The sequence below is a fragment of the Chenopodium album genome, chromosome 16 (genome assembly GCF_948465745.1).
Source record: "Chenopodium album chromosome 16, dcCheAlbu1.1, whole genome shotgun sequence".
Lineage (NCBI taxonomy): Eukaryota > Viridiplantae > Streptophyta > Magnoliopsida > Caryophyllales > Amaranthaceae > Chenopodium > Chenopodium album.
Genome location: NC_137849.1, coordinates 44,483,608 through 44,508,466, shown reverse-complemented (window position 1 = coordinate 44,508,466; position 24,859 = coordinate 44,483,608). Strand labels below are relative to the sequence as shown.

At 32.8% G+C, this 24,859-nt stretch overlaps 3 protein-coding genes across 6 annotated transcripts; 1 reads left to right on the top strand and 2 right to left on the bottom strand.

Moving 5' to 3' along the window:
* The first annotated feature begins 1,545 nt into the window (after positions 1-1,545).
* On the top strand, positions 1,546-5,091 carry LOC145585516 (uncharacterized). Of its 4 annotated transcripts, none has more exons than XR_014100677.1 (6): positions 1,546-1,730; positions 2,307-2,468; positions 2,668-2,717; positions 2,877-2,982; positions 3,072-3,201; positions 4,859-5,091. XR_014100677.1 is itself a non-coding variant. In XM_081642214.1 (6 exons), the coding sequence occupies exons 2-6, from the start codon at positions 2,358-2,360 to the stop codon at positions 4,905-4,907; spliced, it is 375 nt and encodes a 124-aa protein (XP_081498340.1). In that variant the 5' UTR covers positions 1,546-1,730; positions 2,314-2,357; the 3' UTR covers positions 4,908-5,091. The 4 variants fall into 4 exon arrangements, 3 of the variants coding, with proteins under 3 accessions (XP_081498340.1, XP_081498341.1, XP_081498339.1); XM_081642214.1 differs by having other exon boundaries at positions 2,314-2,468; positions 3,072-3,130; XM_081642215.1 differs by having other exon boundaries at positions 2,311-2,468; positions 3,072-3,130.
* Positions 5,092-6,597: 1,506 nt separating this feature from the next.
* On the bottom strand, positions 6,598-8,889 carry LOC145584389 (transcription factor bHLH91-like). The gene is made up of 3 exons (XM_081641241.1): positions 7,942-8,889; positions 6,964-7,434; positions 6,598-6,734 (listed from the first exon to the last, which is right to left on the bottom strand). Exons 1-3 carry the CDS (start codon positions 8,887-8,889, stop codon positions 6,621-6,623), a joined length of 1,533 nt encoding a protein of 510 aa, XP_081497367.1. The 3' UTR covers positions 6,598-6,620.
* A 5,731-nt stretch (positions 8,890-14,620) lies between these two features.
* On the bottom strand, positions 14,621-24,324 carry LOC145585514 (isochorismate synthase, chloroplastic-like). Its single transcript, XM_081642212.1, has 15 exons — positions 23,891-24,324; positions 20,942-21,180; positions 20,112-20,229; positions 19,899-20,015; positions 19,678-19,824; positions 19,512-19,586; positions 19,355-19,423; positions 18,537-18,655; positions 18,385-18,442; positions 18,141-18,251; positions 17,380-17,464; positions 16,902-16,999; positions 16,596-16,688; positions 16,194-16,250; positions 14,621-15,082 (listed from the first exon to the last, which is right to left on the bottom strand). The coding sequence occupies exons 1-14, from the start codon at positions 24,167-24,169 to the stop codon at positions 16,200-16,202; spliced, it is 1,659 nt and encodes a 552-aa protein (XP_081498338.1). The 5' UTR covers positions 24,170-24,324; the 3' UTR covers positions 14,621-15,082; positions 16,194-16,199.
* Between the last annotated feature and the right edge of the window lie 535 nt (positions 24,325-24,859).

Sequence of the window (24,859 nt, the reverse complement as noted above, 5' to 3'; positions counted from 1 at the left end):
CGACTTTTTTTTTTTTATTGTTGTTTTGTATTTTATTGTGGTTGTTAATTATATGACAACTAAATTTAAAAATATGAATAAATTGTAAATGTGATATCTTTCAAAATTTTTTTTATAAATGTGATATTTTATCTGTTTGAAAATAATAAAATCATGTATACTATTTATCTTCTATTTAGATAAAATCACCAACTCCGTTCACACTCATATCTCTTCCATCTAATCAAAATGGATAAATAAAGCATGTTAGCAAAGATTTTAATTGTACAAAATAAAATCTAGATCTATGTATTGGAATTTTATCATCATCCTCAATCGCCCGAACAATAATATTTTAAAAAATTAAATTATTAATTTATTGTCACTAACAATGCGTGCGATATTGCTTATTGTAACGATTGAAAAGTCGTATCTAATGGTGTAAACTTTTATTTCAATCTATTTTGGACGAAAAGCTACAAAGTTGGCTGTAATTGAGGTATGAACGCAATCATCCTGTAATTAAAAATAAAAATTAAGTTAATTTGATGACTTGATTATGCTACCAAAAAAAAAAAAACAAAAACAGTTTTAATCATAAAATTAATTAATAAAAACTAAAAAGGTTTATAAAAAATTTAAAAAATGTAAACGATTTATAAAGATATAATACCTTTGATTTAATTAGATCTACATGTAAAAAAAAATTCAATAAACAAAACATAAACATATAATCATTAAGTTTCTTTCAAAAAAAAAAACATATAATCATTAAGTTTTTCAAATAAATACAATGTAAGCAATAATCACAAATATATATATTTAACACATAGAATTTAAAAATTAAACTAAGAATTATGCAACCATTGATGACCTCAAACGGACAAAAAATTCGATTTGGTTTTGTATTGATATGAGATTTTATGTATGTCATAGAATGCGTCAATTTATAGTGGTAGGCATCACAAATTTTGATTTAATTAAATTACAATTAAAAAATAATTTTTATTTCTTATCATAAACACTATAAAGATTATCTTAGATATATAAATCCTATATCTAAAGATGATTTTTTTAAAAGATAATTTTTAGTTTTTTAAATAAATTAAATCCTCATAAATCATTATTTGTTGTTTTTACCTACGTGGAAAATTTCTTAAATCTCATTCGTCGCTTTTATTTAGGTGGCAAGTGAATTTTTTAATTCTAAAATAAAATAGAATTCTAATTTTTAATTGGTCCAAAATATACCTTTGCTTATGTGGCGCGCCGAATGCTCTCCAAAAATGCCTACTTTATTTATATATATTAGATTATTAAAATTTTACAAAAATTAAAAATATTGTAAATTTGATCCAAACCAACGTGGTTTAAATTTTGGATAAATTTTATTAGTCTAGTATGGGTCCAAACCTTGCACATGGGCACACGACACACGGCACAACCGATCTAATCTCCGGGTAGTAATTTTTTGGACTTCAATCCAGTCGGTCATGGGCGGTGAACAGCCCTATACGGTACACGCTATTTTTTCCTCATTTGGCAAAATAAAACAAACTAAAGAAAACAGAGAATTCCAGAAAATAAAAAATTAAAAAAAAAACTCGAAACTCGTTTTTGCTTGAGCTAAATGATTGAATTGTTGAGCACTTCTAGCAACCTTGATTGAGGTGATTCAGTTCTATTCACGTAACCCTAATCCTTGATATTGCATCTTCTAACCCCCAAGATACATTAATTACGCGATTGAGGTTGGTACATTCAAATCCGGATCAGTTTGTTGCATTATTCTTGCAATTCATTGTTTCAATTGTATTACAAATTCAATAAATAAATTTTTTCCCATCTATTTATGTATTATGATGTAATCTGCATATTTAATCTATAGATTGGGCTTTTATTTGATTTATCTGCAATTACTCTGTTCAATTGATGCTCGCCCAGTTCAGTGGAAATCTTGTTGGGTTGTTTTGCTGCTTTGTGAGCTGTAATTAGTTTGATCGAATTTTTTTCCTTAATTAGCCAATTTGCGGTGAGATCTTTATTGGGTTTCCTTGTTAGATGTCTTAGCAATTGAGGGAATTATTCTGTTTCGTTTTTCTTGGTAATTATACCCATGTCGTGTGTGGAGAATTCGGCATGGGTACTTGAGGTGAATTGAATAGTCCGAGTAACATAGTTTGTAGGCTTGTAGCTGCTGTACTATGTCCCCTTTGATTCATGTAGAAAGACCATTTTGAGTGTGTTTTGTCTTCATTTTATTCTTGGTTGATATACAAAAAGAAGGGATTTGTAACTGATAACTTACTGCAAATTTGTATGCAAAGTAAGCAGGTAATTGGGAAAGAGCTGCTTAAGATTGATCGCGCTAAAAGGAAATGGCTTGTAATCCTCGAGGCTGTGCTCCCTTGTTCTTGTGGCTTGTCCTTTCTTTGCACATCTTGTATTTTACGACAGCTGTTGATGCCAAATCTGGTCATCGTATTACCGTAAGGCACTTCACATTTCTCGTTCAATTCAAATAGATTATGCCTCTTTAAATGACGTCCGTTGATTGCTGTTTTCTGTATTTTGAGGCAATAAGAGTGAGTGAGTGACTTTTAATTTGGCAGTTGGAACTCTTGGAAGGTGTATCTTTTTATTCTTGTTTGCATCGCTTGTTTCTCATTCACCTTTTGTAAACAACAGGATGCTGAAATAAGAATGAAGAAAGACGAGTGTTATGCTGACATTGAAAGGTATTCTTGCTTGTATACATCTTCTTTTGGATTACCTAACATAACCCATTAAGTACTTTGGATTAGCATCAATTTGCCACTTTTCTGGGGGATACATACTTTATCGGTTTTGATTTACTTATTGATGGAAAATGACCCCTTTCATGAAACTGTTTTTAGTGGCCTGTGGGGCTTGGATTGCAAAACTTCGATCATTGCTAAGGAGAACTGTGCATTGCGATGTCTTTCACCACGGTGTTATGAGCTTGTTTATGAGAGTGATCCGGTAAGGGTATTTCCATTCACTTCTGGTCCAATTACTCATTGGTCTGGACTTTCAAAGTTCAAGTAGTTATGGGTTATAGTTATTTGCAGCTGGAAGAAGGAGAGAAGGACCTTATCAGGAGTCAAGAGTACAAGTACTGTATGTACAGGTAATTGACCTCACAACAATTGCTTGTACTCTTCTGATACTCAGCATTGCCTGTTCTGAAAACTATTATTGGTACAAGTTTCCTTTGCCTCTTCTGATTTTTTGATGATTGCCTGTCTGAGTTATGTATGATTATGAAGGGCTTTGCATATCTATTTATTGTTTAGACTCTTAACAAGTACAAAGTTGTGAAACCAAATGCGGGGTATATATGCTTCCTGAATCCTACTGATCATGAGGCTCTGCTTGCGAACACCTGTTGCATCTGCTTCATTGATTGCACTTCTAATTTCTTCTTTAGCTATTCTACTCTTCATATATGATATAAACTGCATAGCACCTAGACTGTAAGTATATGGTAGAATTTTACTGTAGTCCCCTTGAGTTTGAATTTCTAAGTTTGATGATTATAGTGGAACACTTCCATGCTAATGGTATGGATTATACCTTGTGCTGGTTATAATTTGAATCAAATACTTTTACTATAGTCCTCTTGAGCTTGAAAATTGTAGTCTGATGCTTCTATTGGACGAGGCCCACTTGCTCAGCTGATATTTTTGAAGTTTTATAATTTTCTTTACACACATTTTGTTTCAAAATGTACCTTTAGCTAAAAGTAAAATTCTATCCAAAGTTAAAAACTTGAATGCAACAATTTTTGGTGTTGATGAATGCAGAGTTGGAAATCATTCAGAAACTAGCCAAAGAACTATCTTCATTCTTACTTCAGAGTTCAGAGTACAAATTGCACTATTCAAGTGTCTATTTTAAGTGACAATTTTCAAGAGAAATTTTTTTTAAAAAAAATTGACATGACAAATAGTGATAATTGCATTTTTTTTAAGCACAACAGTGATGTTCAGTTGGTCCAGCCCATGATATAGGAGTCTTCTAGGAAATCTAGGAATCTAAACTTTGGCTAGTCCTTCTGTATGTACCTCAATGTCAAAAAATAGACAAATATATTGAGACTTATACTTGTTTTAAGGGTACTAAACTACTAATATGCATGTATAGAGACGTGTAGCCTAGCATAGTCTATTGACCATTCACACTGGCACACAAACAGGTGTGTGTTTGTAATTTCTACCACCATGCAGGAAGTAGTTATAATAAGATGGTTATAGGCTTATAGAGCACTTGCAGAAATCCTGAGCTGGTTCATGGTATCAAAGGCTTCTGCCTTGCAGGATTTTCTTTGATATGTCTCATTAATTGTGTGTAGAATAAGTTCTGTCATCTGACATATTGGCGGCATAGCCGGCATTATCATAGCTACTTATAGCAAGCTGGAAATGAAGTTCTATTCATCGATGACTCAAACTGCACATGATTGCTACCGAAATGCTGAATTAATGTAGTTGCTGTGATACATTCACTAACCTAGTGTTTACACATTCTAGGTCATAAGGTATAATTTTTATCTGTTAGTGGGTCAATGAAGTGTGTAAATGGCAATTCTGTTGTAAGAAAAGCAATCAATTCAACCACTACACGCATCACCATATTGTATATTTGGGTGGATAAGTGTTGCTTAGGTATTACTAGACTAGGGTAGATAATTCATGCAGTCGTATGTATAATTGAATTCACCTTTTTGCATCACATTTCATGGGTTCTATGGTCATGGTTCGCATTTGGGCTCTGATATTACCTCCTTTTTGCATGCTTCCTTTTTTGGGTTATACAACACTGAGCATATCCTTATATGATTTTTTCTTGCACACAGGATATCAACTGGAGAAAGCATTGATGGCATCAAGGGTTCTTTGGGCTAGTCTTCCTACAACTGTAAACTTGTATGGCATGTCAATGTTCTCGGACACAAGTATAACCCGGGAAAAGGAATTCTGCTCGTTCTTCTATTGCCTTTGCTAAAGCAGTTTCATATCAGCTGATGTAGATGTGATGTGACTCTAATTCTTTATCAACTATCGATCTGAGCTGTATTTTTTCTGGTGACTTGTGCATTTTCAACTCTCATGCATAACCTTGGGAGAGTCAGAAATGTAAATGGGATCTTATTCGATCAAATCTCTGTAAACACTTGAACATACCCCATGAATAAATACTGTGATTTGATCTTGAATTGCTGTAACCAGCTTCTTTCAAGTAAGCTCGTCATCTATTTATTTTTCGCTTTGGAATTTTTGTGAAAAGTCATTTAAACAAGATGTTAGATAGCAAAATTTCCATTATATCCACTACCAACCTGGAAAGCCCGGGTAAGACCATTAGACCAAGCAGAACAGAATAATAGCATATAGATAGAGTAACCACAGGATGGTTAGCTCACGGCAGCAGCCTATGTTATCCCTGAGAGTTTGGGAGTATTGGGACCATATATAATTAAGCTTTTTCTGAAAGGCATGAGCTCAAATTTGTATGAGCTCACTTGCAACTACTCTTGGCACATGAAATGAAACTGATTCTACTTCTTATCTGCCTCATTTTTTTTTTTTTTTTTTTTTTTTTTTTTTTTTTTTTTTTTTTAATTTTAAAATTTTTTTGATTACATTCAACTTTTAATTTCTTCTGAATACCCGAAAGTGATAATCTCTATCTTTCGCAAAATTGATGCAAACATTTCCCTTGCTTGCAGCTGCCATAGCTTGCTTTGGCTAAGCTTGGACAATTGTTGGACATCTTATGTGTCAAATTTTGAAAATCTTTTGATAAATCAAAGGCACATCTGTTTTTAAGCTAGAATCCTTAGGGAATTGATTTTCGCACTCCAAAAATTGATTTCTATTCTCTCTCAATAATTTTGTACTATGCTTAATGTTCTCAAAACTATCAGGAGGTGTGCTAAAATTGACTTTGGAGTGACAACTTCCAAAATTATTTTTCAGTGAGCTATTGAGCACTACATCCAAACAACTCCCACACATTTTATTTTCATCACCCAAAACTTACACATCATAATTAGCGTTTAGCATTAAAAGTGATGGTAATTTAATCCAAATTCTCTACATAATCTACCCTTAATAGTTTATGAACATATCATAAGTTCATAACCCTATCATTTTAAGTCTAAACTATATTAGCCTTGCCTGATAAGACTAGGCCATTAGCAGGCAACATTAGCTATTTACATAATCATTTTCCTGTAAAGATACAAACTATATTATCGTCTTTACTAATTTCTGATAGTAATTTTACATCATCAGATTCAGACTGCATGCAATGCAGCTTAATTTTCCCTTTTATGTGCATGAATGAGATCATCATTCATTGTCATACACAGATATCGTACTTCATGTAACAATGGAGATCAAGAGAAGATATCATGCGCGCAATTATGCTAAGAAACTGTTAACTGGACCTTACGTATATATAACCCGTTAATTAAGCAAAGTAGTACTTAATCAACACGATTACTAAATACTACAGTAATTACTTGATCATGTTAACAAAGCAGCAACATATTAAATTGGTTAGATACGAGTAAACTACAGTTAAACTGTTGTTCTTAATCACTAATTAATAAGCTAAAAACTTGTAGTGGGTGCAACAGCAACAGAAGCAGCAGCATACTGTCTTTCCACAACTTCTATCAGCTTGTTTGCAATTGCACTTGCATACACTGATGACCCTTCACATATCTGCCACCAAATCAACCAAAAAACGATCGAATAATAATAAATCACATTAATCAAGTAAACTACTGCGATAATTAAATCAAACTTGTTCGTTGGTAATTGTAATTTGATATTGTATACGGAGTATATGTAACTATTCTCCATATATTCTGTAAAGATATATATTGTGTAATTACGTAAAGTTAAATTCAGTACTCGTGTAGACGTATACTCTATGATAATTAATGATCACCTTGGAGTTGAAAAGATAACTGTAATAGTCCCCAACATGGCCTCCAGCAACATGGCGTAAATCCAACTGAAGCTCATCAAGTGTCCTAGACACAAACAACAAGCAATTGATCTTCTTACGCTGCACAAGCTTAATGGTAACATCATCATCCACAATTCGAACATCGACTTCCGTGTCCTTACACTTCCTTTGGATCCATGAGCTTCGGAGCTGGATGGCGGCCGACCCATTAAACTCCTCATCCGGGTCGGGTTTCACCGCGGCCGGTCCATCGACACCGTTACTGTTGTGGTCCCCACCACCAGTACTAGTAGTACCACCAGCTGGGGTGTCCTGATGCTCAGTTTTATGCCTCTTCAACCTCTCCTTTGACATCTTTTTTTTCTCAACCAAGAGTTTTAGCTCTCCCACTGTTCTTCTCAGCTCATTTATGTGGTTTATTGCATCCCAAACTATTGATGCTCTGTCCCCCTTCATGCATATCAACAAATTAAACAATTTAAACTTCCGCCAATGCTTTGGGGAAAGAGTTCAAACAAACATATTCAGAATTATAAGATCATAATAACTCAAAATTGCACTACAAAATTCATTTTTAAAAAGCATAAATTATATGTAATTATATCATACCCAAGTACCTGTTTGGCTCATGTCATGGGATGTGACGAAGTTTTATACTGGCTGTCACTGGCCTACCGTAACCCTCCTCCTTTATCCAGGCTTGGGACTGGCAGCGGGAAACCCACTGACGAAGTTTTGGATCGTAAGGGATGGAGGAGAAAGATTTATGTTGATGACTACACGGAATAATCAAATTTGGTTCATGTTAGCCGACCCCACTTTTGGGATTAAGGCTTTGATTGATTGATTGATTGATTGATATCATACCCAAGTACCCAGCTCAAACTCATAAACACATAATAACTCAAAATTGCACTACAAAGTTGATTATAAAAAGCATATATTATAAAATCATACCTTGGTTTGATTAGGAACAAGGCTCCTAAGATGCTGATACTTGTCATTAAAGTTTTGCCTTCTCTGTCTTTCAGTAACAAAATTCTTAGGGCATTTACCCCCTTTAACATCACCTTTACTAAACTCAAAAACTCCATTTCCATGAATATGATGATCTCCATCTTGGTAAATCACATTAATAGTATTCCCTTCACCATCATCTAACCCACCAAACAAACTAGATGAACTTCCATTTCCAATAATCCCATTAGTCCCTCTTCCGCCGCCGTGTGGCAGCGTCTGATGATACATCAAATCCCTCAAAAGAGGGGAAGGTTGAGGGGGCAAGTTAAGGTGAAACAAAGGATCATAAGAAAAGGCAGCAGCAGCCGCTGTTGATGGATCATAGGATATGGTAGATGATCCAGACCCAGATGGATTATCCACCATCATAGGTGGATTAAGATCACCTAAGAAGCCTAAAGCTGAACCCGAAGGCGGTGGAGGGGACGACGGTTTCCCAAAGGATAATGAGGTGGTGTTAGTGGTTGAGGATGTAAAAGAACATCTAGGCAAGTGAAGAAGTGTAAGAAGATCAGTTGTTGGTTGAAAATTTTCATCAAAATGAGTAAACCCATTACCAATTTCATGGGTTAAATTAGTGGGACCCCATGAATTTGGATCATGATCATTAGGATTACAGTTTGGTAACATTGGTAAATGGGTAGTAGTAGTAGTAGTACTGAATCCATTATTGTTATTCCCAAGATTAGGGTTTTGGAATTCCATTGAGGAATCAGATTCCTGGGTTTGGTGATTATGATTGTTTGTTTCATGGGAAATAAACCCATTTCCATTTCCATTAACAGAAGGAATAGCAGTTGCAGCTGCTGATTCAGGGATGTTGTTTGGGTCAAAACAAGCAGCAGCAGCAGCAGCAGTAGCAGCTTCTGTTGTCTGGTCATACATTTTTATTTTCTCTCTCCTCCTGCAAATTTCCTTTATTTGTGGGCCTATGTCTCTGCACAAGATCATACAAGATCAGTTGATTCTTTGTTTTTAGCAACAACAAAAATAAAATGATTTTATCATTGGAGATCGTGAAAAGACAAATGTTTTAATGATACTGGCTCAAGGCCCAAAAAAAAAAAGTATTTGATTAGAAAAAGATTAGGGAGTTGGGAGGGGAGGAAAGCATGAGGGTGTATAACAATTAGAAAGTGTAATTACTATAAATGGAAATACATGAACATTTTTATTGTAATTTATGGGGTGTAGATAATTAGCTTACCTTTTATGGATTGAAAGTATGAAAGAAAATGGAGGATTGAAAGTTTAGGAGAGAGGAAGAGAAGGGTTTTGTCTTGGTGTTAAGAGAAGGGATATGAAGGAGAAGGTAAGGGCATGTTTATATATACTTGGTAAATTGGGGAATGTAAGGGTTTTTTCTTTCTTGTTATTCTTTTGATATTTTTGGGTGTTTGGTTGGTTGGACTTCTATTGGGTACAAATTTTCAGTTAGTCTTAAAGAATAAAAGGTCAAAATTATTACAAGTAAATGTTTTGACTTCTTCATAATTCAATGGTGAGGATTTTGGTCTTACGATAAAGTTGGATTGGAGCAACTATTCGTAGAAATAATTAAGTCATTTAATTAACTCTAATACTCTACTTTTTTTTTTCCTGAAAAAAAGTCTAATACGCTACTTGATTGTCTACAATTTGTCATATGAATTTGATATAGATTTTGGTTCTACATAACATGTAACTAGTTCCTAATTGATGAAATTACATAATTCAAATATGTAGAATCATATATGTACATATTATCTTGAGGAAATGAGCGAGAATGAAGAGAGAGAAGAAGATAGCTAGCTAGGTTACTAATTAAGAATAGGGTATGCAAAAGGAGAAATCCTTACACTAAAAGTTTTGAGCTATGTATGTACATATCGATCATTGGACACATTATTATAAGTTTTACGAGTATTTAATTAACATCAAGAGATCAAACGGGGAACTTATACTATAATCACGTTATCAAACAATTTAACACTCCTTGTGAATAAAACACACAAAAAAAAATAATATAATAATAATAATAATAATAATAATAATAATAATAATAATACACGTACGTACTTAAACAATGAGAGTAATCAATTTATGAAGTGATAATCATTAAATGTAACTGAAAATCCTTTTCTCTCTCACCCTGAGTAAAATGGGACCAGCATATGATCTTCTGCGTTCGGATACTCTCTCTACCTCTGGCGTGGCTGTTTTACACAGACCTGACAGTACCCAACTTCTTATCTGTTTTGGCCTTTTTCAACGCTTTTACCCTTTTACCGCTGCTACACTACTTCTAGCTAACCAAATTTATTGCTGCAACAAGCTTGTAAGAAAATGCAAAAATAAAAAAAAAAAATAAAAAAATTGTAAAAGTTTTGTTTCTAAGCTTAATTGATTTTATGAGATGAAAAAAAAGATTTAATTTAACGACACCTTAAGAAATTCCTTATCTTTTACGGAGTAGCAATTTCTAAAAATTGGACACTTTAATTATGATTATTACTCCGTACTACATTTAGATAGTGTCTTACACCACTTTAAAGATTCATTTTACGAAAAATTACTTATTTTATCGTAAAAGGGTAGATTAGTGACAATAAGATATGTTTTTCTTCTATGACTTGTAACCTATATGTTTTGATGAGGTTGAAGATTTGAGGTGGTCATCATATCCAATGCATCGTGTCTTAAAAGGTTTTGTTTCTCATTAATGTTTTTGTTACATTGAGGATCAAGGAAATGAGAATTACAGTATATAATTGGATGAGTCACGTGAGGTTTCTAGTTAATACTTCGTATAAGGGTCTGTTCTTTTCAACTTAATTTCAGTTCAGTTCAGCTCCAATCAGTTCAGTTAAGCTCAGTTCCGTTCCTAATTTTCTTCTCTCATAAACAATTCATTTCACTTCACTTCAATTCAATTCAACTCAATTCAACTCAATTCACTAAATCAGAATATGCCAGTCTTAATTAGATAGACAGATAAGTTTCACTCAAGAATCACTAATTTATTGCTCCATATTATTTCGAAAAAATAAAATATAATTTACCACCCCATATTATATTTTGGGACATACCTAATTGTTACTCATACATGAATACATATATGATATATGGATTGTAGGGAATAAGTTATGTATATCCATAATCTATATCATACATATTAACATATGCATGTAATAAGACAAAAGATATATAAAAAACATATACAAGTAAATAAATTGATGATCTAGGATTCTAGGATGTGGTTGACAAAATTATAATTTAGCTAAAAAATCAGAAGGTAGTTGAAATTATTAGCTAATTTGAAAAATCAGCTGGAAGTTAGTTAAATGTTAAGGAAATGGTAGCTAAAGAAAATTAACAGTACAAGAATTTAAGAAAAACAATATTAATTGGAATGTCCATAATTAGAAGATGGAAAGCTAGATATTAATCAAAATTTTGCACTCACTAGATAAAATGAAAAGCTAGCTTAGCTAAATTAGATATTGCGAGGTGGCTGAAAGGTGAATGAACAACTTTCCCTTTTATGTGAAAAGCTAGATAAAATTTTTGAAAATTAAATTAAAATATGTTGACATACTTACAATTATTTTATAATTTCGAAGATTCATTGAAATAAAAAACATACTCCGTATAATGTTGATCCGATTGAAATATTCGTTTTATTATTAGGAAGCTGATTCAAATTTAGTGAAGTGCAATTGTCATGCCTTTCATTTTCTCTCGGGGGTTTCCGATTTCCAGGATCGAAAATGGTCAAATTTTTTATGACTCCAATTAAAATAATGCAATGGAGTTGTTCCATATTGGACAAGAAAACACAAAGTAGACAATAACAAATTTATAAGCTCGAGGAGCTGCCTTCACATTATTGTTGATTGATTTTCAGATGAAACCTATTTAAAGGCTTAAAAAGATTGTTATATACACTCGGGTGCACCGTATACCTATGAGTATTTTGTTCTTATTTTGATGATTGTTTTTCGTTTAATCATTAAATGAAAACCAAAAATTAACCTTAATTTAGTTAGTTTGGTGTACAGTACACTCGAGTGTACCATATTTGTATTTATTATTCTTTATTAATTATATACAAAACCGTTACTAATGAAAAATTTTCCATAGTTAGACTTGCGGGTAACTTACCCTTTTCAATAAAGATTGGGAATGTTTGAGAATAAATTTGTAGATAATCTCGTAACTACACCAACTAATTAACGTAATTTGAGAACCAATAATCTAAGTATTTTTGCCTGTCTAACAGGATACCAAATATAATAAGCAAAGTAGCTGGTTGACATTTCCTCCATAAACAGTTTTATGATTCACGAGAGAGATGCATGCATATCTCTATTTAAAAAAAATTACCCTATTGATTATGACATGCTCAAGCTAAGACTATCATTCTTTTAATTTGTATTAGTGACTTATGTCGTGCGTTGTATTTACCTGATTTTAAATTATTTGAATATATATGAATTATGAACTTACATCAACTTAAGAATAAGCCTTTGATTTCCCTGATTTTTGCTTATTATTTGATCACATATAAACTTATTATTATTAGAACTTATTACAATGATATTTGTTGTAAATTGAACTTAGATATCCCTTATTTGAACTTACTTATCATGATGAATTACGTACCAAGGCTTGTTAAATTTCAAATGAATCCTAAATTTAGAGAAAATAAGGTGAATTGAATGTGACTTAAACGTGTCATTTAAGTAACTTATTCAATAAATAGGTTGGATAAGAAGCTTCAACCTGTTGATTATCAAGCCAAATACAATTGGAAAGGGATTGAAACTTAATCACTTAAAACTGAACCCTGAATTCGAATTTGCCCACAGAGTGAATCGAGTGGGAAAAAAAAAGGTGACTCACTTGATCTCTAATAATTAGGTTTATTATATCCTTATATAGTTATATCCATATATACAAAATAGAGCAAAGTACCAATGAGATCTTAAGCTGATCTAATGACAAATATTGAGAATATATGTACAATAGTTCATAAGTTTAAATCGTTCTCCTTCATTCGTAATTTGTACTCGTAAAGTCGTAACACTCTAGCTAATAGCTCATTCGAACCCAAAAAAAATAGTGCAAAAATAGGAAAATAAGCATAGAGAAAGATGCTAATTCACGCAAAAAAAGGGGATATATCTGCCAGAAAGTTAGTTTAGGTTGTCTGAGTAAAACAGAATTGAAAAGTGGGACCAGTGATTAGCAAGAATTCCACGCAAAATGGGAGCCTGAACTAACTCCTCTTATTAGCATTAACCGTTTTGAAATTCTTCAAACAATGAAATTTTTATTCTTTCCTTTTGAGTAGGTAAGACCGAAAGTCTAGTACTTTAAAGAAATTAATCCTTTACCAAGCGAGTTAGTTTGGGATTTTATTATTATACTATTATCATCATCAACTTAACATGACATTCTTTTTGTTGCCTCATTTTTTGGATTTTCTCTACTTTTTTTAAATATAGTTTTGAGGGGTTTTGGCTGCTTAATATTCAAAGTAACAAGAGGTATCATAAAAGTACAAAAACATACTTCTTCCAATCTTTAAAATATCGTAATAGTTTTATGGTTAGGCTATCCAATACATAGCTTAAACCATTAATTTCGTAAATAGATTTCTATGGCATTAAGGTATGACGATATTCACTTTAATGACTTGTATTTTCATCAAATATAAAGAATTAATAAGAGAGAATCAATAATTTTGTACATTTTAAGGACGAACAAATTTTTTACAGAAAGGAAAAATAAAAAACCCCTATGTCATAAGCTAAGATATTATAATAGTATATCAAATGGACTTTTGCATGACATGCCTTCTTTTTATAGAAGTTTCAAGCCTCTCAACGATATTGTTAGAAGACCAACTCAACCAAAAGCTTAAGCTGATGGTTGAGGCCCAGGAATATGTTTTATACTCTATCATTCCCCCTCACATGAAAGGCCTTTTGAGCTTGAAATATGGATGCAACACAGGCCCACCCATACCTGGTGCGAATTAATTCCACTTTGAAGGAGGGGTGGATGAGATTCGAACCCGTGACCTTTGTGTCACGCTGGCTCTGATACCATGTTAGAGGACCAACTCAACCAAAAACTTAAGCTGATGGTTGAGGCCCAGGAATATGTTTTATACTCTATCAGATATTAATCATATTATATTATTATGGGATTGTCTATCCCTAGCTACGACCTACAACCTTAAAGTCATAAATCAAAATGAATTTGTGTAAGGTCTTGTTTAGTTCAGTTTATTTTTACTTATTTTATAATAGGATTAGATCAGATCAGATCAAATCATAAAAAAATAAATTCAAATCAAATCATCATTTTGTGTGCCATTTTTAATCACTAAATATTTTTATTTTCGTGATGTAAAAAGTTATGAAAATTGCATATTAATAAAATACACATTGTTACGAATCTAACAAGACCTCGCTTAATATATTTTTTCCATATTAATTATCGTACACTTAAGGTCAAAGTTTGTCAAATCTGACAATCAGACCAGATCTGATAAATTCAGAGAAGCAAAAATAAGGTGAACTAAACGAGCCCTAAATCGAGAATAAATTAAGTAAAAAGTTGCCAGATAGTGAAAATATTAAATCAATTGTAAATCACATGTAATCAAGAATGTTTTCTTATAATGTTACATACTTCTAAGGTAATCAAACAAGAAAATAATCAACAACCTGTTCTATATAACTTACAAACCACATGCTTGTGGACAGGAGAAGATGCACTAATTTACAAGACATGCTTAAGAACTATAGCTCGTAAACATCATTTGTATGATTGTTGTGTATTCTAATGTTTGATTCTTTAGCCCTTTTTCGCTGCTTCACCCCATTTCCACAGTGTCCAGCTTGATTCACAATTCTATACAAAGATGTGGAAAGTGATTGAAACCTTCGTAGGAAAAATTCGAACCTTGTTGCAGAAATGAAGTTCATAGTATTTGCATAGCTTGGTATATCACCAAATGAAGAACTAAGTTGATTTCAACAAGATCCACGATGATGAAGAGTCCAAAATTCACAAAAATTAGCTCCTGTAGAACAAAATAATTTAGAAAATACAGCATATGAAAGGGAAATTTGTGTCATGATAAACGTTTGGCTTATATAACTATACAGAAAGCAGAATTATAAATCTAAGATTATCAGAAATAACGCAGTAGTGATACCAAAATCAAACTGCAGAAATCTCAAAATAGACTTCTCTTAACACTAATCCAAATTTATCACCATAACTTATTTCAGAAGGAAGAGGGTCACATCAAAGAGAGAAAGCGAACCAATTATAATGTTAGGATCTTTTTTGTTTGGGGAGGGGAGATGGGGGGCGGAGCCGGAGATCATATAATTGAGTGTCAATAGGCAAAAAGAAAGTAAAGTAGCAAAAAACACAGTGAGTCACTCCTATTAATGGCCAACAATCTAACCTGACTAATGTCCACAATAATACAAGAATTAGAGTCATTAAACCCTGGCACAAAATTCACAATACAAGCGAAGTAAAAAAAATTATGCATTACGTGAGGAATAAAACCTGGTAGAAAATTTACAGACTATTTAAAGTACGTGCAAACTAGAAGGTGATACAATGGTGTTAGAAGATCTTGATTACCATAGGTTAAATGACAAGTCCAAAGTAATTGTTGGATGACTTGGATCACTCGGATTATCATAAACCATCTCACTGTCACCTTATATTTCAGGCATGACAAACCTTACACGTCCACAATACGATCTACTCTTATCCGTAATCTATCCCTCAAACTAATGATAATTAAGCTGCTGATCCATGCGGTGGCTATACTGCTATAATGGTGTACTGTCTACTGTCTCCCATGCCAAAGAATATTAGTGCATAATTAACTTACTTTAGGGCTTAATATCTCATTAACAATCCATCATCTCTGAATTTCCCTACTTAATTAGTCTACAAATTTCCCTTTATATCTTCATATTTATTTGGAAAATTAGTATTTGAAAAAGCATAAGAACCAAAAAAAAAGACATTCTTTTCAAGACTTCATTTCATCTTACAGATATCCCTGTCTTCATTGCAATAGAAATCTTTCAAGACAATGTTAAATGAAAGTAATGTAGCGAGAGAGAGAGAGAGAGAGAAAGAGAGAGAGAGAGAGAGAGAGAGACCTGAAGTCATGTCACGGTATGCAAGAGAGGTACCTCAAGTCTCAACAACTTGGTGAACTGTAGAGAAAATCAATCAGCTAATAAGTAAACAATTGAATTATGATTATTTTATACTTCAAACTATAATTTTGATAACCTGTTTTGATCAACTAAACTTCAAACTATTCGACTGATCCATAGTTCCGTATATTTACAACAGGGGCCTATTATAACAAAGGTCCTTGTAAATGTGAAAAAGGAGCACTAGGCATTGATTGTTCACACAAAGACATGTTGTATACTCGTATTACATGTGCAAATGAATGCCTAATTGTATACACAAGCTGAAAAGTTATGTGGATCTCCTAAGGGGAAGGAACAGTAGTATGAAGAAGAAAGAACTAGATAAAGGTGGGGAAAAACCTGCATAGTTTTCAGCTCTAATTCTTCCCACTCTAAGGAAGGATCACTTCCCTCAACAATTCCAGTTCCAGCATAAAAGAAAGCACCAAGACCCTGTCAAATGAACTCCAAATTATAAATGTAAGCGGGAGATAAATTTCACGGCCATCAGCAGAGCACAGGCCAGGCAATTCAATAAAAAGAAAAAATCAAGAACTAATGTGGCACAAATATCCCTCTCTTTCAGCCTCAGAATTCCATAGTTATCAATCAGAAGGATTCAGAACTGTCCACAGGACAAAGTTCCGACAAAGTTCCACAACTTACCTTTTTTACTAAAGCAGATCTTATCCCAACTGCAAATTCAGCTTCTTCACCTCCAAACCAACCAATAGGGCCAGCATACATTCCTCGGTCAAACATTTCTAGAAAAAAAAAAAAAAAAAAAAAGAAAAGAAAAGAAAAGAAAACATCTGAGGAACTACTAGAATCTATTGAATTGGTTAGCAAAAATTAAAAAGAAGCAAGAATGATTCCTTATATATCAACATGACACATGCTGTAGTATCCGATGTAATTTAGAACTAGCATTAACTCTATATCTAAGCACATATGTTACCTCAAAATCAGTTTCTATGGTAAGTTAGGATATAAACCCATTATATTATATCAGCTTAAACCTTGACTAATGTGGCTCTTATGACTTGAAATGAAGATACAAGCATATACTTTCAACTTAATTCAATGCACAAAACTAATCACAAAGTAGAAATCAAAAGTTCAAATTCATGGTTAGACAGAATACCAGTTTCTGCAATAAGGCAACGTGCATCTTCAGCGGGAAATCCACACACAGCTGGACTTGGGTGAAGAGAAGATAAAATCTCAAACTGAAATTCATTCAAAAAAGCAGAAAAAGGTTATATACATAATACACTCACAAACATCTCTTTCTCCAAAAAAGAAGATATTCACTTTTCCTAATGCTTGTACCTTTGTACAGACTGAAACTTTCTTCCAAAATGCAGTTATAGGAACTTGTAATCATTCTTCCAAAATGACACTACCAATGAAGTTAACTGTCTTCCAGCCTTACAAATATAACTGCACCTCACTAACTACAACCAGGGTAGTATTCTTCCAAAATGCTGAACACTTTAAAATTCTAATTTCAGAAACTACACACATTGCCTAGCTCCTGCTTCTAAATTGCTTTTGTTGAATCCGTCATTATTTCAAAACAAGAAAGTTATAAGCTCTAGATCAGCAAATATTGGGTTCCCTGTCTTCATTTGGTGAGATACTCGGCCATGTCCATAAAGATGCTCAGTTAACTTTATTGGTAGTATCATGCAGTACATTATAAATATAATAAAGATATAACTCTGTTCAAAACCATCACGTAATAGAACAGTGACAATAGGGGTATACTGATAAGATAAGAATCTTTCACATAAAAAGTAGAACACACTGTAAGCACAAATTTTAATTTTCCGATGTGGCACTTAAACAATTTATATGTGCCTACACAATTATTCCAAAAAAAAACAGATATCATAAGCATACCTCATCATCTTCACTTCTTAATCTTCCTTTTAAATTAGCATACAGATGTTGTACTCTGGGAAGCTTTCGAATTGCCTTCTGGGGATCCACTAATACTGAGTTACAAACAGACTGTGAAAAATATTCAAAGATATGACGTAAGTGATAGGAAACATTAGTAAAGCTTCAATACATAATTTCTACTCTAAGGCAGAAAAAGTATTATCAAGAAAAGCTTATCTGTTACCTATAAATATTCACTCACCTCAAGTTTCTTCTTTATACACTGCCTTACAATTGTAAACTCTAAGTTATCTTTTGGGCTGGAAAGCAATGTGACGAAAACAGTATTTGTCAGCTAAACAACAATGAAAATCATATATCTAATAGCAGGGTTATTCTAATAGCAGGGTTAACCTGGAGAGAAGATCCAATGCTGTTTTATGATCCAAAATCTCTGATCCACATATGGCTCGGGTTCCAGCCAAAGCTTCACTCCAAATGTTAAGCTTCTTTCGGTGAAACAGCTGCTCTGGCTATAGCATAGATTTATCAATGGTTACTTACAACACAAAGGCATGAATCACAAGCATCATTTCACAATACCATAATGGTCAAGCTTCAACATCCAATATATTCAGTGTTATCAGTCCAATCAGAGACTTGTAACATTATTAGTACGAAAAGGAAGGCGCCGAAAATCCTTCTGGGTAGTTTAATTCAATAAACCAGTAGAACAGGATAAAACAAGGTAGCCTATTCTTAGTTCATCAGGAGAATGTTAGGAATAAAGAAACTTCATAGAGAAAGAGAGAAATATAAAAGCAATGCTCATGAGATTCCATAGGTACTAAGAAAGTAAGAATAGGTTTGCGATTCCATTAAGGGCTCCAACAATCTGCTGTGACAGCTTTCATTTTTGTCAAGAACACTGAATGAAAGGCAGTATATCAGATTTTAAATTTATATGCATATTGTCAGGCAATGTCTCATGTTGCGACTGTCATTTATGTTAAGTATACATCAGTTGCTCCTCTAGTGAAACAATGAACTTAATTAAACAAGTCAACTTTTTTTTGGTGTGTAGAAAGACCTTTCCAAATATCATCTTACTATGTAAAAAAGGCATGTGTTTTCAAAAACAAAAAAATGTACGAAAGACATGTTTCATGTAAGCTAAAAATAGACAAACTACCACCAAAGCCAAATTAAAGAAAGGGGTATAGAAAACTTACAGTGTTTCCAATGAAAGCTGGTGCATTGGGTGGCTGAAGCAAGAACTGGTAAGCATTATCCCCCTCTGCCTACAACAATAGTAAAAGGAAACTAGCCCATAAAACTTAAACTATAGAGTTCACAGGAAATCACAACTTTAACTGAAAAACAGACTACCTGTAAACAAGCTAACCATGCTAGTGGGTCAATATCGGAATTAGTAAAGATTCTGCTACTTCGTGCAAGTACAGCCTAGTGTCACATGAAAGTTACAAAAAAAGTCAAAAGGACAGAATATTAGAATACACAATACTATATGATAGAGTGTCCCGAAGTTCGATACCTTTGTGAGAGCTGAGCTGCTTCTGATCATCTTCAATGCTTTAGTGACAGCAATCTCCCAATTATCCTCATCAGGGATGTGCAATACATCGGCCCTTATTGTAGTTTTAGGAAATTTTTTCTCTGACTTGAAGATGACAAAATTGACCTATGACATTAAAATTAACTCACTGAAGAGGGGCTCTAAGTTCAAAACAAAACACGCGAAATTTACAAGATTACCTGGTCCAAGGTTGCTTGAAGGGAATCAATCGCTGATTCCCAAGGGCAAGAAAGGCCATTATCCCATGCAACATTGGCAGCCAACAGGGACCTTCCCTCGAACTCATTGAGCTCAACCTGTCATTCATGTCTAACAATGGGTTGTTCATATATTAAAATAATACCTGGTATCACCGCTTATGAACAAGCATCATGTATGTAAATATAACATACCTGAGGAACCATGAAGTAGAAGGAGCCAAAAGGCTCCCATTCTTTCGATATATCAACTTTTGCATCAAATCGGATCGCCCCGTATGCACGAATCAAAGGACAACTCTTTGACAGGAACCTTCAAACCATAAATGTATTACATTACATGATTAGAAATCATATTTAAAAACCCCAATTTAACTTGATAGTAAAAAGATTAGTAATACATAACTAAATTTAGACTATAATGGAAAAAATGTCATTTCATTTGATCTAGTTAACTAATTAGCTTAATACGAAGTATAACACATTAACACCCTCTAACAAATTAATCATTAATCAGCATCATAATTCATAAACTCACAAAATGTCTTCCAAAAATAATTTTTTGATAAACAATAAATTATAAAAGTTTACTTAACAACACTCGTTTAGGACCTGTTTTCTTCGGCTTAATTTCAATTCAATTCAGTTCCTAATTTCTTTCTCTCATAAACAATTCAGTTCAGCTCAGTAAATCAGAACAGACCCTTAGTCTCGGCAAATTATATTATTCTTCTGCCAAATTGAAAAATGTTGCGATTATTGATTTGTAAAGTTACATCTTGTTAACATAAACCATTAATTTCTGTAATAATATAATAGTATAAATTGTAAGGTGTATAAACTAAAATATTAAATTCTTACTCAAATTTAAGCTTAAAATTAGCGAATTTTAACCACCAAAAAAAAATGTGGCTTTTAATTCTAGAATGAAAACAGCAGAAAATTAAAGAAATTCAGTATTACATAGTACAAGAATTTAATAATAGAAAGATGAAAAAAGTAATAATTTTAAAGAAATTGAATACCTCTTAATTGAACTCCAGTCATCAAATGAGAAAGGGCGAAAATGCTGAAAATAAACGGCAGCACCTAAACCTGCGACGCTGATGAGATCATGGCCGTTGATTTTACCATTGTTGTAGCCGTCGATGAAATCGGAGCCGTTGAATTGACGTCTACCGGAGAAGAAAAGACGAGGGAGTTGGTGGTGGTGGTCTTGTGAATGAAGCCAATCTATGGCTTCTATCTCTTGCTCTATTGGTACCTTTCAAAATTAAATTCAAATATTATTGATTTTATGTCGGAAATTAACACCACAATTGTTACTCCTTCCGTCCCCTATTGATAGTCTCTTGTGGACATTTATCACAGGAATTAATAAACACAAATAAGAATAGTAAAAGTACATTGAAAAAGTAAATTGACATTGAGTATGCAAAAAAAGTAGAGAGAGAAAGTAATAAAAGTAAATGGGAAAACAAAATTTACATGGGAAACTTAAATTTGCACAAATATTGTTGTAAATTGGAGGGAATTTAATATTAATGATTATTGAAAAAAGCAAATGGGTGAATATTTTGGAACTAAAATTTGCCCATAAGGGACGGAGGGAGTAATAACTAATAATTCCTCTTTAGTTAACACGTTTTTTTAGTCACGTTTATCAATGTACAAATTCAACCATTAACATCTTTAATTACCGATTACCAAAAATTATAAAAGTTGATATTTTAAAAATATCTATTGTGACGAATCTAACAAAATCCACATGACTATGTTTTTCATTACGTATAAAATCACAAAACATAGTCAAAGGAAAGTATGTGAATAGTGTTAGAGTCAAAACGTGTCAACTAAAAAAAAAAAACAAAAGTAGTAACTAATAATGTAAACATAATTTGATAAGACAAGGGCGCAAGGTTAAGATTTTGGAAGTATATTTTTTTGCCAAAAACAATAAACGATTAGGTTTATTTCGGTCTAGCTTAATCTTTAATTATCACGCGTACATTCGATACTTAATTTTAACAATATGTAATTTAAAGTGTATGATGTATTGTATATTTGTATGATTGGAAATACAGTCAAGAACGTTAATTGGTTAAAATCAATGACCTATTTGATCATTTTATTGACCGACTAGCTACAGACTTGTCTTATAAAGTCAAAAGTAATACATAATGAGTGGATGTTAACTAGCTCAATCAGTTAAAGTAAGTTTCGTGAGTGATAGTGTCAAATTAATCTCATTTACATCATCCCTGTAGTAGCTTTCAATACCCACAGAAAAATATAAAATAAATTGTTTTCTCATAGATGTCAATGATTAACCCGCCACAAAATTGGTTTTATATTCAATTCTATACCCACTAACATGAAAGCCCTTTTGAATTTGGTGTATGAATACAATATTAGACCCTAATATCGCACTTCATACCATGATATATTCTATATAATACGATTAATGTCAAAACTCATCTATGAATTTGAGATGGGGGTTTGGTGGATCACATGGGTGTGGAAACCCAGGTGGATTAGATGATTAGTGGAATGGGAATGTTAATGACTTTTAGACCCTTCATGGGGATGTGGATGAGAATGATGACGATGATGATAGACAAATTAGGTTGGGATAGGGATGGAAAAACTAACATCCACTCGCCCTATCCCATTGACATCCTTAGTCCAATGCCTTAATTTCTTAGGGAGTTGTTACGTGCTAACTAATGTCAAATCAATAAATAATTCCGCTATTATAATTTCTGAGAGAGTTGTTACGTACCAACTAATGTTAAATCAATAAATAATTTCGTATTTAATTTTTCAATTATTGCAACCCAATTAATTTTTTTGACAAAATGCAACGCAATTAATTAGATTACCCATCAGTCTAAACCTCGCATTGATCGATCCTACCTAGGTTAATGGGCTTAGGAGTTGGGGGGGGGGGGATAAGATAACCTCCTCTTTCAAAGTATTTCTAGTGTAGAATGAACCCTCAATCTAAGTTAAAAAGTCATTTTACCACTAAGCCAACATTTTTAAGTAATAACTAGAGTACATTATTAGACAATAAAATTAAGGTAGAATCAAAGAACTCCCACTTAATTCTCATGGTAGCTATGTATATAATTTTAATTTATAATAATAATTAATAATTGAAAAAAAAAATTAAAGACAACATATATCGTCAAAATAGGAACAACAAATGAAGACAGAATGAGGTCATTTTACTTGACAATTTGTGACTATTAGTCTGTTTAAAGTAGCTTAATTGATCCTATTTTAATTTATTTTGACGTATAAGACAAAAAAATTAAATCATTTTTTTTCCACATAACTTCATGCATTAATCAAAATTGCATACAAATAAAACAATTTTAGGCAGAATATTTTCCTCTTAAAATAATATAATGCGGAGTAAGTTCATATAAAATCTGATTAAATCATTTCAGACAAAAACAACGCCTAAATTCTAGTACGTACATTATTATTACTTTATTGGGCCAATCTCTCATTCCTCAATCATCAATGAGTTTTGCAAAAGTATGATAGAAAGCAAGTACAAATTTCTTCAAAGAATTTCTTCAAAGTTCTGTTCTTTGTACACCACAAAGAGTGATATTTAGGATAAGGTAAAGGATAATACAACTCCTATCCTAATTCACATATCACAACGTTCACTCCATACCTTTCCTCAATGTTCGATAATTGTGTGCCCACTTATCTTTAAACATCATGATTATTGTTTATAAAATAATTCTAGCGACTACTAAGCAATTATGTTCAAAGATAATTAAAATTAACCCACATATTTGCAATGGGACGAAAATAAAGGAACGAAGGGAGTATGGTAAGTATGTACACTATCGAACCAAAAATTAGTGTTCTATATATATGCAACATTCTTGCATTAAGCTAAAACATAATTTATAACTTTAATAAACTCTTAAAAGCTAAAGAAAAAAGTTTACCTGGATGCGGATGAGACCGGAGGGGAAATTCGAGTATGGTTGGTTAGACCTTAAGCCGGAAATGGTATATTTAAGACGGTCCAAGGCTAGAGCCGGTGATGGAACCGAAGGTAGAGTTCGAGTTTCGACAATCCCTATTGGAATTTTGGGGTCACCTTGGCACCCATTCATAGACATAATTGATAATGAACATGATTGATAGTGGTGTCTTTGAGGTTCTAAGTCAGAAAACCGAGTAATGCACTTCCCTACAGCAAAAGATGATGTTGCTGCAACCATGATTTGATTTTTGAGTTGAAAAGAAAATTTGAAAGGTGGCTAGCTAAAAATAGTTATAATTGATGGGTTGGTTCAAAATAAATTATTTGGTGGCTAATTGAAATAATGTTGCTGTGCTTCTAAGAGTTTTTAGTGGACAAATTGGGAGTGTCTTTTGTAAAATAGTGGAAGTTATGGGCAATTTGACTTATATAGACATATAGTTCATGTTTATAGAATTGACTGGTTGTTATTGTGACACATATAAGGAGTTGTATTATTTTGTGATTTTTTACCCCCTCAAATGGAAAGCTGCTAGCTAGACATATGAAGAAGAAATAAAACTACTCCTAAACTAGATTAGTCCTATAGTGTCTCTTCGAACCAATTAGGATTCGAACTTGGACTCATTTTCTATCATAAGAGTTAACAAATGAGGCACTATGGTTATGAGGTTTGATTTTAGATTTTGGGTAACATCTGAAAAACTATAATCAACTAAGTTAAGTGACATCTACTATAAATTGTTATACTTAGTATATATTGTTTTATGATCTATTATCCCCTCAAATAGAAAGCTCCCTAGCCAAACACATAATTAATGACATAAACAAATAAAACTACTAAAACCAAATTAGTCACTACTAATCTTATGGTATGTCTAGATAGTTCGGATTTGAACATGGAATCATTTAATACTCGTATCATAAG

What these genes read in the sequence shown, in the direction of transcription:
- LOC145585516 (XM_081642214.1), top strand. Translation starts at nt 2,358, where the DNA reads ATGGCTTGTAATCCTCGAGGCTGTGCTCCCTTGTTCTTGTGGCTTGTC. An exon ending in AATCTGGTCATCGTATTACC is followed by an intron (nt 2,469 to 2,667) that starts GTAAGGCACTTC and finishes TGTAAACAACAG; the next exon opens with GATGCTGAAATAAGAATGAA. An exon ending in TACAAGTACTGTATGTACAG is followed by an intron (nt 3,131 to 4,858) that starts GTAATTGACCTC and finishes TCTTGCACACAG; the next exon opens with GATATCAACTGGAGAAAGCA.
- LOC145584389 (XM_081641241.1), bottom strand. Translation starts at nt 8,889, where the DNA reads ATGTATGACCAGACAACAGAAGCTGCTACTGCTGCTGCTGCTGCTGCT. An exon ending in TTGTTCCTAATCAAACCAAG is followed by an intron (nt 7,435 to 7,941) that starts GTATGATTTTAT and finishes ATATGCATGAAG; the next exon opens with GGGGACAGAGCATCAATAGT. An exon ending in GTTATCTTTTCAACTCCAAG is followed by an intron (nt 6,735 to 6,963) that starts GTGATCATTAAT and finishes ATTTGGTGGCAG; the next exon opens with ATATGTGAAGGGTCATCAGT.
- LOC145585514 (XM_081642212.1), bottom strand. Translation starts at nt 24,169, where the DNA reads ATGGTTGCAGCAACATCATCTTTTGCTGTAGGGAAGTGCATTACTCGG. An exon ending in GCAGCTCAGCTCTCACAAAG is followed by an intron (nt 19,587 to 19,677) that starts GTATCGAACTTC and finishes ATGTGACACTAG; the next exon opens with GCTGTACTTGCACGAAGTAG. An exon ending in CATGGTTAGCTTGTTTACAG is followed by an intron (nt 19,424 to 19,511) that starts GTAGTCTGTTTT and finishes CTATTGTTGTAG; the next exon opens with GCAGAGGGGGATAATGCTTA.